At 44.6% G+C, this 15965-nt stretch overlaps 1 protein-coding gene across 1 annotated transcript in view; it reads left to right on the forward strand.

The window, feature by feature from the left end:
• The window catches only part of fra (neogenin protein frazzled), a 138368-nt gene that overhangs the window by 97151 nt on the left and 25252 nt on the right, over positions 1-15965 (forward strand). The window contains 8 exon segments of the mRNA XM_074108434.1: positions 8313-8499; positions 9421-9548; positions 10028-10215; positions 10653-10801; positions 11565-11662; positions 12410-12497; positions 13091-13232; positions 15227-15390. Of these exon segments, the coding sequence (XP_073964535.1) occupies positions 8313-8499; positions 9421-9548; positions 10028-10215; positions 10653-10801; positions 11565-11662; positions 12410-12497; positions 13091-13232; positions 15227-15390 (1144 nt within the window).

Here is a 15965-nt window from a genome sequence, read left to right on the forward strand (position 1 = left end):
CACGATACTAACGCCATCTAGCGATATTTCGCCTCTGTGAAAACCCTCAATGCATCCATCAATCAATCATGGTTCAATGGTTTAGACGCGATGAAGTAACAAACAAACAAACAGACTCACAAACTTTCGCATTTATAATATTAGTCTAATTCCATTTAAATTGTAAGATAAACCGAAAAACCATTCCTAAGAAAGTTGTTTGAAGTCAGTTTTTTTATTATATTTTTCCCGTCAGAAACTTTCAACAGCATCGAATCCCAATCACAAAACTTCTGGTCAAAGAACTTCAGTCTTGAATCCGCCAGAGACTGTAATTGCAAACCTTTGTGGCCACAGACAAAGTATCCCGGTTGATGATTGAAAAAAAAGTAGCTGTCAATTGGAGCGGGAATCGCCATGATGGAAAATGGCGATGTAGGGCAGCGTTTTGTTCGCGGAGAAAGGAAATAGGCTGCGTGCGTTTTGTTATTGCGAATGTAGGACGAGTAGTTTGCTGTTTTCGGGTTGTTTGAAACAAGGACGTAACAACAAAAGCAGTAGTGCGAAAGGTGGACAATACTCATAAATAAATGGAAGGGTCCCATTGGAAAAAGAAAAGTCGGTAGACCCTATAAAAGATGGACAGACGATATAGTGGAGACAGCCGGAAAAGACTGGCTGAAAAGCGGCAAATAGAGAGACTTGGAAGAAGCTGGAGGAGGCCTATACCCAGAGACGAGTCCAAATATACGGAAACTAGTACTAACCCAAATAACTAAACAAGGAATTACCTACAAACAACTGGAAATTTGTAAAAAACGAAGTATCGAAACTCCTGTATTTGGAACAATAAAAGGCCTTTATATTATTATTCCCTTTATTTATTTTAATTCTTAGATTTACAATAAGTAGTTATAAAAAGTAAAATACAAAAAAGTACAAACAAAATAAAAATATTATAAAAACCTAACCTAGTTTGCCGCCGGTAACGGGGCAGGGCCCAAGCTACTGGTCAGGGCCGCAGAGTGAGGAACCTCCGGACGATGCGTGCCGTGTCCAGAAGTACCGCCTTCTGTATTTATCATTGTTATTATTACTGTCCAGCAGTAACTGGGCTAGAAACACTAAATTTGGATCACGTTCAAAGTTACACCATGTAGTATGTTGTTGTATGAACAGCCTGCCCCGGCGTTGCATGTTAAACCGGCTTCCTCCAATCTCCGCCAACTTTGATGGATGAGCTTGGAACAATAAGTTTGATAGCAGCCGACGGGCGCGCCTCGTGTTGGAACTGAGCAAATAGCATTAGCATAGCCATGCGTCTTGGGCTCAGTAGTTCTTAACCCCGTTTAATAATTGGGAAGATTCCCTGGTAAATAAAATTCTATTACGTAAACTCCCGTAACACATTTAGGTATTTGATAAATTACTGAATTAAACGGTTTCATTTAACAATGTTATCAAAATATTCTATTTAAAAAACTTGATATCATGGGACAATTGACACCAATTGACATAAATAATAATTGATAGAAATATCTGCCCGACGGGATCGAACCCGGGATTTCAAGCTTGTTGTCAGGTTATCTAAGCACTTGGCCATTCGTTCGTCTTTCGTCCGTCATTTAGCATATCAGAAAATATTGGATATTTTTTTACTTTTGTCAATCAATTAAAAAATGACGCACACATTGACATGACATGATGACAATGTGAGCAATAAATCATTTGAGTTTGAGTTATGACAAAGATGAAGCGCATTAAAATTCGAGAGTGGGGATTCGTGACGTCACGTACCTAGAACTTTATTAACTGAATATATATCTTTATATTTTTTGTTTAATAATTGAATTGCAAAATTACTTTCCAATATTTACTGATAAAATAACTGACGAACTATTTAGATATTTATAGCCTCCACTCCAGTGTTAATATTGTTATATTCATAGCGTTTTTCGTTCGATGATTAAGTCTCTTAAAGTCTCTACTTAAATTTCCCATAAATTATAAACTGAAATAATTCATTATAAATTATGTCATAAAATACTTTAATGTCCTTTTACAAGAATTTTAATTGCCCTCCCCCTGCTTGCCAACCCTATTCCTTCCATGTGACACAACCATTCTCAATCTAACACCATTAAAATAAAGCCTAAACTAATTTAACCCTTCACCGGTCACTACCAATCTATCAAAATGTGTATTGTCAATCAGTTTTCGACTTAATTTGAGGCAGACAGGGTTCTATATCTGCTGTCGTGCGGGGGTCGAAAGGGTTGCCCTATTTCCCAATGCAATAAAACGATCCCTTTAAGATGTTCGGAATTACGAACCGGTCCGCAAATGTACGGAATTTGATGCATACATACATAGGTATATAGGACCTAAAACCAATAGCTAAACTGAAACAATGAGGTCTACCGTTTTCGCGCTCACCAGTTGGCGCCACTGTAGACAAAGGTCCTGCCTGAAATATAGTTTAGTTTGTTATTACGGGCGGTTATTTACATTTAAATCATATTTAATACCTTAAAACCTTACCATAAAACTATCGAACTTGCCACAGGGTTGCGTAGTCCCGTAAAGGGAAGACAAAGGCTTGCGAAAGCCAAAACGGTCTCAAACACAGACATTCATTGCCCCGTAACGCATATTTGCCATAATTAATTTCAGGTATTGCCAAATATTCACAAAATTATTCTAATTATAAATAAACCCGCGTAACGCGCGTAACTCACCCCAAAAACAGTGACTTTTGACATTTCGGAGACCTGTCGCTACACTAGCGCCTCTAGTGGCGAATTAATACGCGATTACATTGCTAACCCGCGTTATGATAGCAACGTTTATGTAAGAAATATGTGTTCATGCAGTTCTTCCACCTCCACACTGTAAGAACACTAACCAGCACATCTCTATTGGAAACAGCTGAGCGGAGCGAGGGAGCGAGGATATATAAATGAAGCGTTCCTATTGGTTCACGGACATCTCTCGTGGAATCGACAAACTACTGGATGACGGTAGTTAGATAAATTCGCCGCCTCAGCTGTTCGTAGAGCAGAGAGGTCGGCAAAATTCGGCAAAGTTCGGCAAACTTCGAGCGGGCTCGGGTCGCTGGCGACGCGTCTTCGAATTAGAAGACTGACTGTTACACCGACATCAAAATATTCAACGTTCGTGCTCTTGCAACGAGTATTGGGCCAATTTTCATTTTATTGCCGATTTCTTTTTCTACACACGACTCTTCTGCCAAGGCAATAAGAGTGTTTAGATAATTTTGAGCCGTAACCGCTTACACACTTCTGCTGCTCACTGTACATAAAACACAACGAAAAAATCTGCTTTCAAATAAAAAAACGCATTCAAATCGGCCCACCCTTTTAAGAGCTACGGTGCCACAGACAGACACACATAGCGGTCAAACTTATAACACCCCTCTTTTTGCGTCGGGGGTCAGCCTACATTCCGCAAACTGATACGATGTGTTATGAACGAAGCAGCAGGCCCGGCGACGCCTGATCGGCCGGAATCAGGTCAATTGCTGTGCCGGACGGAAGTGCGGGCGCAGAGACTAAGTCTTGAGTGCAACATCTGTCTATAGACCATCATTTTTAGTTAGTGCTAGCCGTTGTCTGCAACTCTATCCTGCAGGAACTATGCAAATAATATATATATCCCACTAATACACAAATGCAAAGTTTGTAAGTCTGTCTGTTTGTTTGTTTAGGGGAGACCGAGGATAGTTGTGACAGATGAGAGCAGTGGCAACGTTGATTTTTAGAACTTATTATTATAGCATGCGTTTTTAGTTCAGGTCTCGAGCAAACACGCGCTGTTGCAAGTCCCCAAAACAATCGGTCCTCGGTCTGCCTAACTCTCCACGACTAAACCGCTGAAACCATTTAGCTGAAATTCGGTATACAGATAGTTTGAGTCCCGCGGGAGGACATAGGATACTTTTTATCCCGGAAAATTGCAAAGTTCCCGCGGGATAGCGTTAAACGGTAGAGGTGAGACGTATTTACTGGAATAGGTTTTTGGAATAGGTTTTGGCTTGGACGCGCGAGTACGCGTTCCCGCCCGCGATTCTTTTAGCGTACGAGTATTTAGGAGTACGGCGGCTGACAACGTTCCGCCAACTTGAAAACAAGCATTTATGTACACTTTTTAATTGAAAAATTTATAAAAATTGCTTACAGTCCTAAGCCTGTATGAAGTACGAAGGGAAGTTTTTAGTCGGTATTTAATATAAGTTAAAATTAAAAAATATATAAAACGTGAAGACTGAACTGTGACGTGGAATTCGATTCGATTTTGTTCGATAATATTCGTAAAACTACTAAAACTAGTACGATGTATACGCAATCACGGGAGCGTATTTACGTGGGTGTAGTTATTGTACGACCTAGACAATGCTCGACCGATTTTGTACGACCTGATAATTCAATCACATGTCACTTGGAATACGGGTCGAGCTTTATCACCCTGTACCGATAATGTTCAAGGTGCTATTGGACAACCTGATTTTGTACGACCTAATAATCGGAGCACACTTTTGACAGCAAGCAATCGATTCGCACGATTGATCATGTTTTTCGTGTACACCGAATATTAATAAATTTAGTAGAAAATAACTTAATTTGGTCCTGGCGCTTCGCCGGCCGCTGCCGCGGCACGCTCGCTACGCTCGCTCGGCTCGCACATTGTGGTCACAATTGGACCTAACACAACCTAACACAAATCTATGGTCATTCGATTCGATTATAACGACGTACAGTAACAGGTCGAGCATTAACAGGCCGAGCAAAAATTTGGACACCCTAATAATGCACGACCTAATATTGTACGACTTGATAATTCTAATCCAAAATGAGTTCGTATTATCAGGTCGTACAGTGATGGCTGAGCAGTATAGGGTCGAGCATTACTGGTCCCCTTTACGTGAATCATTTTGTTTACGCAATGAGTCAATGAGGCTATCGCGAATGAATTCGCCGCTAGAGGCGCTAGTGTAGCGTGAGGTCTCCGAAATGTCAAATCTCATAGTTTTTTAGTGAGCTACGCGGGTTTATTTTTAATTAGAAAAATTATGTGAATATTTTGTAATATCTGAAATTATTATGGCAAATATGCGTTCCGGGGCAATGAATGTCTGTGTTTTGAGACAGTTTTGTCTTTCGGAAACCTTTGTCCTCCCTTTTTTCCGAACAAAACGGGACTATGCAACACTGTGGCATGCTCAATATTTTTATGGTACGGTTTTAAGTTGTATTAAATATGATTTTAATCTAAACTTTGTTTTCACGCCCGTAATAACAGACTTTGAAAGCCATACTTAAAAACCTCACGCAACAGTGCGCCATCTAGTGAGACAAAAAACGATAGCCCTCATTGGTTAGTACTCGTAGATACTCGTGACCTATAAGTTTATAGTCTTTTTGTGGACGCGTACTCGCAAGACTCAGTCCGCGTTTTGCCTAGTACGTCTCACCTCTATTAAACGGATTCTTAGCAGACGGAGTCGCGGGCAGCGGACTAGTTTTTAATATATATAAAAGCTAGACTTTTTCAATTTAATATTGCATAAATCAAACCTTTGAGTTGCATATAATCCAGTCTTTAGTTATTTGTATTGACATTGTGCTTTGCGAAGCGTGCGCATAGATCTACAAACGATCACAGCGCACACAATCGGAAGCTAATCACCCGCTCAATTGACGCAGTCAAATAAAACCAACGACTATCGAACTCTGACAATAGCATCACAGAACATCTGCTGCAAGCCGCACGTGATGTACCACGAAAATAAACATGTCAAAATTCTTATTGCTTTGTTATAGAATCTATTTCCGTTTAATCAAGCGTTGTTTGCTTGGTTTTGATTTGTGTGCGTTGTCGTTATTAGATTGAAAGGTGCAGAGGTTGAATGTTTGTTTGGTGTGAAGTGGACCTTCTGTGTTTGGACAGATATGGTCAGTCAATAGTTTGAAGAAATTTTGCTTATTTTTGCTGTTTTAACGCTACTAACAGATGTTTCGTAGTTTTTACGTACCTTTTTTGCCGTGCGTCTTACGCCAAAGTTGTAAAATGTCCACGTAAGTAGTGAATATCACCCTTTTGCCGAAATTACGTCACGTTTTGACGCACAACCGAAATTTGATCAGACTATACTACGTAGATCTTTTTTTTTTTCAAATTTAGTTACCTAGACGGTAACGCGAATGTGATTGTGATTGCGCGACCGTTACTAAAGGATTACTAAATCTCGTAAACTTTGACTGCGCAAGCGCATGCGGGCGGCGCTCGTTACACTGATTTATGGCCAATGATTGACTTTTGAGTTTCAATTGATTCCTGTTGGGGATACTGACACCCCAGCTCGGGATATGTAGTATAGGTAGGTACATGATGACCACTCCGGCCATTTCATTTAGAAAAAGTTTCGTAAGTTCCGTTTGATTTTGAAGATAATAACGGAAGTTTTGCAATTGCAAATGGTATTTTAATATTTTTTTACAAATTTTGTGATCAATGGTGATCTATCGGTGCTTCAGTTTTTGGTTATTGGCCGCCTTTTGCTTACCTTGTAATTTTCTCTGTGTAAGTACCTGTTTTCTGTATCGCTCACGCTCACTAAGTATTTCTGGTGTACAATAAAGAGTAATTGTATTGTATTGTATTAAAGTTATTTTTTTGTATAGTCTGTTAATAATTTGTACTTCTGGATGCAGGCTAGATGCACTGGACAAGAAGATTGTAACACCATCCATACTGTATTCTACATAGCAAATAAACAATTATGATTCAGATTTTTTTGGATTCACAGAAGTTTCGTATATCGTCTTCAAACCTTTTGAACCTGTTCAACCTTTACATCGGAATAGCAGAGACATTTTAAAAGCGTTCGTCAAACCCTTCTGGATTAATAAGATCAAGCATTTACTTGAAGGCTCTTTGATTGCATTGTTGACAACCATACTAATAATACCGGCAAGCATATGCATTCCTTGAAACAAAAAACAATCAAATGTAAACCTTAATTCTAAAGATATACGATAGAGGATGAGTTTTATAAACTGTAAATCCTAATTTGGTGCTTGTACTATTACAAAGGTATTACTACCGTTGAAGAATTGATATCTTATTAGAATTGAAACCTTATGATCTGGTGGTAAGAGTCGTGCTTAGTTTGAGTAATGACGGTGCTAAGTTTGTCGTTTAGCTAAGGATGACACATGAAGGTTTTTATAAATAAACGATATCTTTGTGTGATCAGCGGTTATTGTTGTGGATTCACGAGCTTTTGAGATTTGGATTGTTTTTGTTAGTCTTTTTAAATTTTGTTTTGTCTGCGGCGCTGGAATAATATGGGTAGTCTTGGTTTCTAAAATTAGGTTTATTTTTGTTTTGGTAGCTGATGGCAGGGGTTTTCAATCTTGTAGTGGTGTCTCGACACACACACGTACTCCACCCATAGATAATACATGTAGTGTAGTGTTACAGGTACCACGAGAGTTAAAGTGAATGATTACTATTACACACACAGCTGCTAAAAGCACTGATGCCTAAGAGGAGAATGAATTAAACCAATGAGTTAATGTAAAAATTCTGCTGTCATTACGAGTACATGACAATACCTACATGAACTAAATGGTGTGGTGGTGGTGATAGATGGGTTTGTGTGATTTGTGTGTGTTCTTACAGTGTGGAGGTGGAGGAACTGCATGAACACGCATATTTTGCATAAGCTTAGCTATCGTAAGGTCGCGGGTGAGCAAGGAAATTATTTTAGTTCATTGGTATGGACCTCTGCAAAGTAACGCCTGATTCAATAAATTATTTAATACCTACATGTTTTTGTGTCCGTGACTTCAACTCTGGTGGCGTTACCTATAAACCCGGGTATTAGACCTGCAAGAAAAATCGCGCAAGTTGCATTACAATGCGAGGAGCGAGGCTGTAAAGCCAACGAGTTTGTAGTGGTCGACCGAACGCAATGTAAATAAATGTCCGTTCATATCCTTCCTGATCCGATGCGATGCATGCCACTTGGTGGAAATCTTATTTTTGAAGTTTACTTCATCTTTCATAATGCGAACTGCTAAGGAATGGAATTCGCTCCCGTCGTATTGCCTATTATTGGATAGGCTGTTACTGAACCAGTGACATTTGGCTTTACTTTACATCAGGTGTGATAGAGGTCAATCACTGTCAGTTTCATGTAAAAAAAAAACCTTCGGCTGTCGCCGCATCCGTTCCTATTCTTTCCGATTCAATCCGATGGGAGCCGTTTGATGGAAATCATGCTTTAATAAAATTTATTGTCTTTTCAGGCCTTGACGAGTTAATCCCCGACGAAGGAGTGCGACTGACGGCGGAGCCGCACGATGCGGTCGCTGACGAGGGAGAGTCGGTGCTACTGGCATGTGCAGCGGGGAGGGGGGCGCGGCTGGCGTGGAGACACCGCGCGGGGGGCGCGCCCGGCAGGGACGACGCGGTGTCGGCGGGGGACAAGTACAGGTGAGGGGGCGCGGCTGGCGGGGAGATACCGCGCGGGGGGTGCGCCTGGCAGGGACGACGCGGTGTCGGCGGGGGACCGGTACAGGTGAGGGGGCGCGGCTGGCGGGGAGACACCGCGTGGGGGGCGCGCCCGGCAATGACGACGCGGTGTCGGCGGGGACAAGTACAGGTGAGGGGGCGCGGCTGGCGGGGAGACACCGCGCGGGGCGCGCCCGGCAGGGACGACGCGGTGTCGGCGGGGGACAAGTACAGGTGAGGGGGGCGCGGCTGGCGGGGAGATACCGCGCGGGGGTGCGCCTGGCAGGGACGACGCGGTGTCGGCGGGGGACCGGTACAGGTGAGGGGGGCGCGGCTGGCGGGGAGACACCGCGTGGGGGCGCACCCGGCAATGACGACGCGGTGTCGGCGGGGGACAAGTACAGGTGAGGGGGCGCGGCTGGCGGGGAGACACCGCGTGGGGGGCGCGCCGGCAATGACGACGCGGTGTCGGCGGGGGACCGGTACAGGTGAGGGGGGCGCGGCTGGCGGGGAGACACCGCGTGGGGGCGCGCCCGGCAATGACGACGCGGTGTCGCGGGGGACAAATACAGGTGAGGGGGGCGCGGCTGGCGGGGAGACACCGCGCGGGGGCGCGCCCGGCAGGGACGACGTGGTGTCGGCGGGAGACAAATACAGATGAGCCACGGGCAGGGGGAGTGCCCGAGAGGGACGTGCTATATGGCCTGCCCATAACCACTTCAACGAGGTAATTCGCTTAGCTTAGCAGGTGACCCTCGTTCTTCTACGTATCTCCTGATTTCTGATTCTATTCCGTAGAGAGCTTGCGGGCATAGCCCTACGGTATAGCTGTGATTGGCTTAAACTCGTCAGCCTCTTAAGAGACATTTACCTGGTGTGCTGACCATCAAGTTCTGTTTGCAGGAAACAGCTAGCGAACGGGTCGCTGCTGATCGAAAGCATGTCGGCGGAGCTGGCGGGACACTACCAGTGCGTGGCGAGCGGCGCCGCGGGCAGCGTCGTGTCGCGCGTCGCCATCGTCTACTTAGCTGGTGAGTGGTGGGTGAGAGCAGTGACTGTAGACTGGCGGGACAGCACGGCTGCAGCACTGATAGATATTATGATTGGGTCCTCCCAGACAAGATGAGTTAACCTGGGCCCTTGCATGTAGTATCCCATCGGCGTTGAGGGTGTAACGTCAGCTAAATAAGTGGTCTACCAATTTTTAAACAAGTTCCTTCAAATGAACATGTCGCTATAGTCGAACTTTCAAGTTGACAGACACGTCTATTGGCATTATTGTTTTATGACATGCAAACGCTTATTAGCTTTAGGGTGGTAGACCCATATTTGGCTGATGGTACACGTAAGAAGGCTTGGGTCGAGTTTTCCGGTGTTGGTGTTTGGCGTCAAGATCTGCAAGTCAGGTTTTCAAAAACAAAGGCGATGCATCCATGAGTTAGGAATGCTGGGATATTGTAACTATTATGGACTAGTACATACCAATACAGTCACTGTGTTCGTGTCGCAGAGGTGCCCCCGTTGGTGGCGGGCCCGCGCAGCGTGCTGGGCGCGGCGGGCGCGCCGGCGCTGCTGCCGTGCGGCCTGGCCGTGCCCCCGCCGCTGGCCCTGCGCCTGATGGGGCCCGGCGCGCCGCCCGAGCGGCGGGTCTACTCCGCCGCCCGCCTGCAAAGCCCGCCGCCCGTCCTCAAACTGAACGTGAGTATTGGATTGGAACACCGGAGGATGGTCCTTCCAACTGAAGCGACTAGAAGTCTATGGCTTGTTTTTCCATAAGCCGGCCCGGCATCGGCATGGCCGTGCACGGCACCGGCGCCGGGACTTCATTTTTCCACTGCGCCGGTGTACGCCAGTCTACGTCTGGCGAGTGATACAGTACTGACACGAACTTCAGCACGATTCATATAAAATATGCAGTTTTGCCGGGCCGGGTGCTTTACCGCAAGCTCTCTACCAAAAGTCATGACGTGTACGTCACGTCACTGCTATTCCGCATCGTCTGCGTATTTTGAGCAGCGGTGTGGAGGGCATGCGATACAAACGGTGCGCATACGGTGCGTCACTGCGATTCCGTACCGTCACCGTTGTTTAAGCAGCGGTGTGGCCGCTCCTTTTATGCTGACTGTATTTGTCAGGTAACGTGGCTGAAGAACGGGTCTCCGGTGCGGCTGGAGGCGGCGCGCGTGTCAGTGACCCCGAGCGGCGCGCTCGAGTTGGACCCGCTGCGGGAGCACGACGCCGCCATGTACCGCTGCCGCGTGGCGCTGTCGCCGCACAAGCACAGGTCGGTCGATACCATTACCAGTACACTGATGGTCTGATGGTCTAATGCTCTGATGGTCTGATGGTCTGATGGGATGGGTCACGCGACAACACTCATGACTCACGGTACAACACTGATGGGTTAGGTTATATTATTGATGGTCAGTGTTGAGTTAGGCTAAGATACAGTTGGATTACGCTACAACACTGATAAACTGGGTAAATAAAATATTTGTATTTGATGTATAAACACTGTTGAGTAATGGACAGGGATATTTGGAGATAATTACGATCCGCATTAGTGATCCCTTACCTACTTCAAATAGCGAACCTACCGCGTGTACTCGTAAATAAAGTTGTGTTAAATACTTGTGATGTATAGATATCATTTAATTATTGTAAATCTGTTAAAAAAATATAAATATACCTCGTTGACTTTCTTCTCAACAGAGCTTTTCCCATCCGGTGATAGATTTTTTTTACATTCATAAGTGCTTGTTATAGTCTAAATTGAGCAAAGATATTTTCACTTTGACTTTGTTCACTTTGAAATGCATTGAGTTAGGCTAGAAAACTGATGCGTTACGCTACAACACTGATGGACACTGTTGAGTTAGACTAGACCACCGATGGGTCACGCTACGACACTGTTAGGTCACGCTACAACACAGTTAAGTTACGCTACAACACTGATGGACACTGTTGAGTTAGGCTACGACATTGTTGGTTTAGGCTTCAACAGTAATCGGTCACACAGCCACCAACAACCAGTGTCCGTTTTCCAGCACGAGCGACGAGATCGAGCTGCGCGTGAGCGCGGAGCCGGGCGCGGAGGAGCCGCCGCGGTTCGTGGCCACGCCGCAGCCGCAGACCGTCATCGAAGGTCAGTCCGCAGTCCTCGCGACACCGGCGGCGGCGATTCTAACGCCACCCAGACATCGAAATCGAACTAATGAATATGACGCATGGGTAGACGGCGCTGATGTCGTACGCACATAATTCTTGGAAAGTCATAATTGTTTTGCTGCCCAAAGCGCAAAATTTTCATTATTTTTTAAATGATCATCATGTAGAACTCTATAGATTATTTGGTTAGGTTTGTTTATATGACAATTCTGAACAATAAATGGACTCAGCGAAAAAAGAGTTAGGTTTCACAAATGATATATTATGACAAACAGCATCGAAAATACAAACTGAGACATGGATGCGCAGAAAAACCAGAGAAAGAGACCAGCGCTGGGAATCGAACCCAGGTCCTCAACATTCCGTGCTGCGTGCCTTACCCCTACACTACCACTGGACAGGAGTACAGACACGAATTTCTCCTATGCACACATATCTCAGGTTGCTTATTTCTACTACGCTACTTAAGCAGCAGGAACGTTACAGCAATTTTGACTTTCAACAGTTATGCGAGGCGATATAGACCCGTTCCCAGATGTTAATATTTAAAGCGCTTCTTCGTCTTTGATAGCGAGGATTGCGATAGAATTAGCCGCCACCGTCTCTTGTTTCAGATAAGTACAATTTAGGGCTATTAAAGGCCAAAGAGAGTGAATAATCCGTCTGAACCAATGTGGTGCTTTGGCACTGTTTATCTAAATGTGTTGCCGTGTTCGTGTTCCAGGGGCGTCGGTGACGTTCGACTGCGCCGCCGTCGGCAACCCCAAGCCCGAGATGAGCTGGCTCAATAACGGCGTCGCCATCGACCTCAAGTGAGTGCTGACTGCCGGCCGTGCCAGCGCCAGCGCCAGCGCCAGCCGTCTGACCGTCTGACAGACTGACTGACGCCTGACGGCAGTTACAATATGTGGGTCGCGTTATTGTCTATGGTTATTCAATGTTTGTATTATCAACGTAAAATATCACAACTAAGAAACTTTAGTTTCTCTTAATTTCACTTAGGTACTGGCAACTTTTAAAATTTCCCAATGAATATTTATTAAAATAAATCAAATAATGGAACACAATAATAAATAATAATAAATTAGTAATAATGAATTAAAATTAGGAGGGGGTCGCCAAATATTTTTCAAACCAAGGGGGGTCGTGACATGAATAAGTTTGAAAACCCTGTGGTAGAAGTTCCAAATACATGTAAATAAAAGTGAATTTTGAAACGAGGTATGCTTTTAGACAAAAAATCCAGTGAAACATGTTTACAGGGGACGTTTCGTCGTTCGGTCTAACCAATCTTAATATCCTTTTGAAGTGTTTATAACAGCCTGCAGCTGCACTGTTTAGCGACGCGGGCGCTACGTTGACGACATGCTAGTCCCCTTACCGAGTGTCTGTCCCCCCCCCCCAGCGACCTGGACTCGCGCTTCTACCTGGTGGGGTCGGGGTCGCTGCGCGTGCAGGCTGCGCGTGCGCTGGACGCCGGCGCCTACACGTGCCGCGCGCACTCCAAACTCGACTCCGCTGACACTAGCACCACGCTGCAAGTGCTGGTATGTCCTAATAAGGTTGCAAACAGACAGACGCGTATCTTTGGCTTTATGATGCTTGAACACTCGAGCGGGTCTCGACTGAGCGAGCCGCGCCCGGCAAGCGCATGATGCATGATTTTGTTCGATACGGGCTCAAAATTCCACCGAAAATGGCTGTCGCGAAAAGCGGCTCGCTCAGTGGAGACCCGGCTTAACGAACCTGTCCAGATGAGGCGTCCTGCGCGCGAGCTCGCGCGTAGGCAGTCGCGCGTTCCCGAGATCCTGGAGAACTGGGTCAGAGTTTTGATCTATAGGTATGAGTCAGTGATAAAAACGAAAATTTTTGGAGGTTAATGTCTAAATAACTGTTTGAGGTGTGTTTATGAAATTCGGAGCACATAATGTATCTCACAAATCTCAACAAATGAGCCAAATTTGACACGTATAAGTGAAATAGTTTTTTAGTTATGAGGGGGCCAAAAGTGGCTCCAAATGGTTCGGGTAAAATTACACACGGTGCTCCTCGCCAGTTCTGTTAGCTTGAACTTGGTCTAGATATATTTTTGCCTGACACGTTGATATTACAGTCGTGGTATGATACGGTGTTATGTGTAGAGACCTTAAAGTTCACTCTGTTTCTTTTGAGCCTGACCAGATGAGACGTTCTGCGTCCAGATACCGCGTGTCCCGCGCGTTCCTACTACAATAAAATCGTCAATAAAAAGTTCCAAATCGAACCCTGTTCAGATGAAGTGTTTGTGTCAGATGCTGCCCCGCGTTTCCTCACTCTCGTGTAAAACGCGTGCAATGAGCGGGACTTTCGGGGTTGAGTTGGAGACTCGGGCGCCATTGCCACGTTCGGTACTACTCTCGCCCGTGCTGCAGTCCGTGCCTCCGTGGCGAGTGGACGTTATGTAGGTGAACAAATGGAGTCCATGTTTCTGGCAAGGAATCCCTCCTAGTGTAGAAACGCGCGTAAGTGGCGGTATCTAGACGGGTGTTCATATCACAAATACATATGTGCTCCAAATTTCATAAACACACCTCAAACGGTTATTTAGATATTAACATCCAAAAATTTACATTTTTATCACTGACTCACCTATAGATCAAAACTCTGACCCAGTTCCAGAAGACCTAGAAAGTTCAAATGTGGCATCCAGATAGGTAGTTGGATGAATACAAAGGAATAAATCAGAAACTAGTAAATTTTTATCATTTTTAAATTAAATTATTTCTGTACAAAAAGTAATGATATCCCATCAAAACATAAATGTGAAATGAGAGTAAGTTCAATATTATAATATAACTATTCGTATGCCTTGATTGTTGACTTTAACGACAAAAGAAGCGAGATCTAAATGAGTGCCAAGTTCAATGTTCAGTCCTGAAATTTATTTGTAACAAAAAATATTTTAGAACAATATAAATTTGGGCACAATAATAGTTATTTGTGTCACATGGGAGCAAAATGGTATATTTACGGCGAGGGCGTACATTGAATCCAGAACGTAGCGAAGGATTGTACAATAGAATCCTGAGCGTAGCGAGGGGTTCTAAAGTAGAATCCCGAGCGTAATGAGGGATTCAAGTGTTGACGCCCAAGATGAAAATAATTTTGCTCCCGAGTGGCTTAAGTATACAACTTTTCACACCGAGCATTAAGAAACTTGAAAAAAAAAAACTAAATATAATTAAAAAACAACCAGCATAGAAAATGGCGTGGCTTTACAATTATCAACTTTAAAAAATGGCATTTGCAATAAAACACTTAGAAAAGCCTTAAACAGAAAAGTTGCACTTTGCTCCCTCTTAACAGGGAGGAAAAGTTACTTTTCTGAAGGAGAGGTGTGAAAAAAATATTTTAGAACATTGTAAACCTGAAATACCAGTATGCCACTAAAAAGCATGTTCAATAGTAGCATCTCCTATGAAAAAAATAGGTATCATTTGCTCAATAGCGGTATGGTTTCGTGTTAGTAATGTGTAACTGTGGGTTTACTGTTGTGTGGCAGACGGCGCCGCGCGTGTCGGTGGGCTCAGCGGTGGTGAAGGCGCGGGAGCGAGGGGACGTGACGCTGCGGTGCGAGGCGCGCGGGCGGCCGGCGCCGCGCGTGCTCTGGCTCAAGGACGGGGAGCCGCTCACGCCCAACCATCACGACATCGCGCTCGTCGACGGGTGCGTACGCTCAGCTCATCATATCCAGGGTGTCCCCTTTCTGGAAAGCCAGGGAAAGTCGGGGAAGCTCAAGGTGGTCAGGGAAATCAGGGAAGTTTGCTAGAAATCTAAAAAGTCGGGGAAAAAACTCGTGATTTGCCAAAACTTAGCTCAATAATTATGGGAACCTAGTGAAAAAAGGGTTAAGTCTGCAAAAATTACACAGCTATTTTCTATGTTATGTGTAAAGGGGTTTAAGTCGAAATCAGCTGTTCAACTTCTGCAGAATTAACCCCTTTCTCACTAGGGCCCCACTCGTTCGAGTTCTGGGCGACGTATTCAAGAGTGGCACCATAAAAACAGTCAACGAAAAAGTGAGCACATTCGGTGTGCAGTGAATTCTCATCATCGGGTCTAGCTTAGTTGTAGTGTGTGCCACACACACTCTCCGCTATGTATTATGTAATAGTTATAAGCCACACAATAAAGGTAGTATTTACTCGGGTAAATCTTGACATGAGAAAGCTGTGTTAGGTTTGTGTTACAATTGTTATGTTTGTTTCGTGATTAACATTCGCGTATTTTCAAAATGGCTC

This window comes from Choristoneura fumiferana, chromosome 27 (assembly GCF_025370935.1).
Source record: "Choristoneura fumiferana chromosome 27, NRCan_CFum_1, whole genome shotgun sequence".
Classification (NCBI taxonomy): Eukaryota; Metazoa; Arthropoda; class Insecta; order Lepidoptera; family Tortricidae; genus Choristoneura; species Choristoneura fumiferana.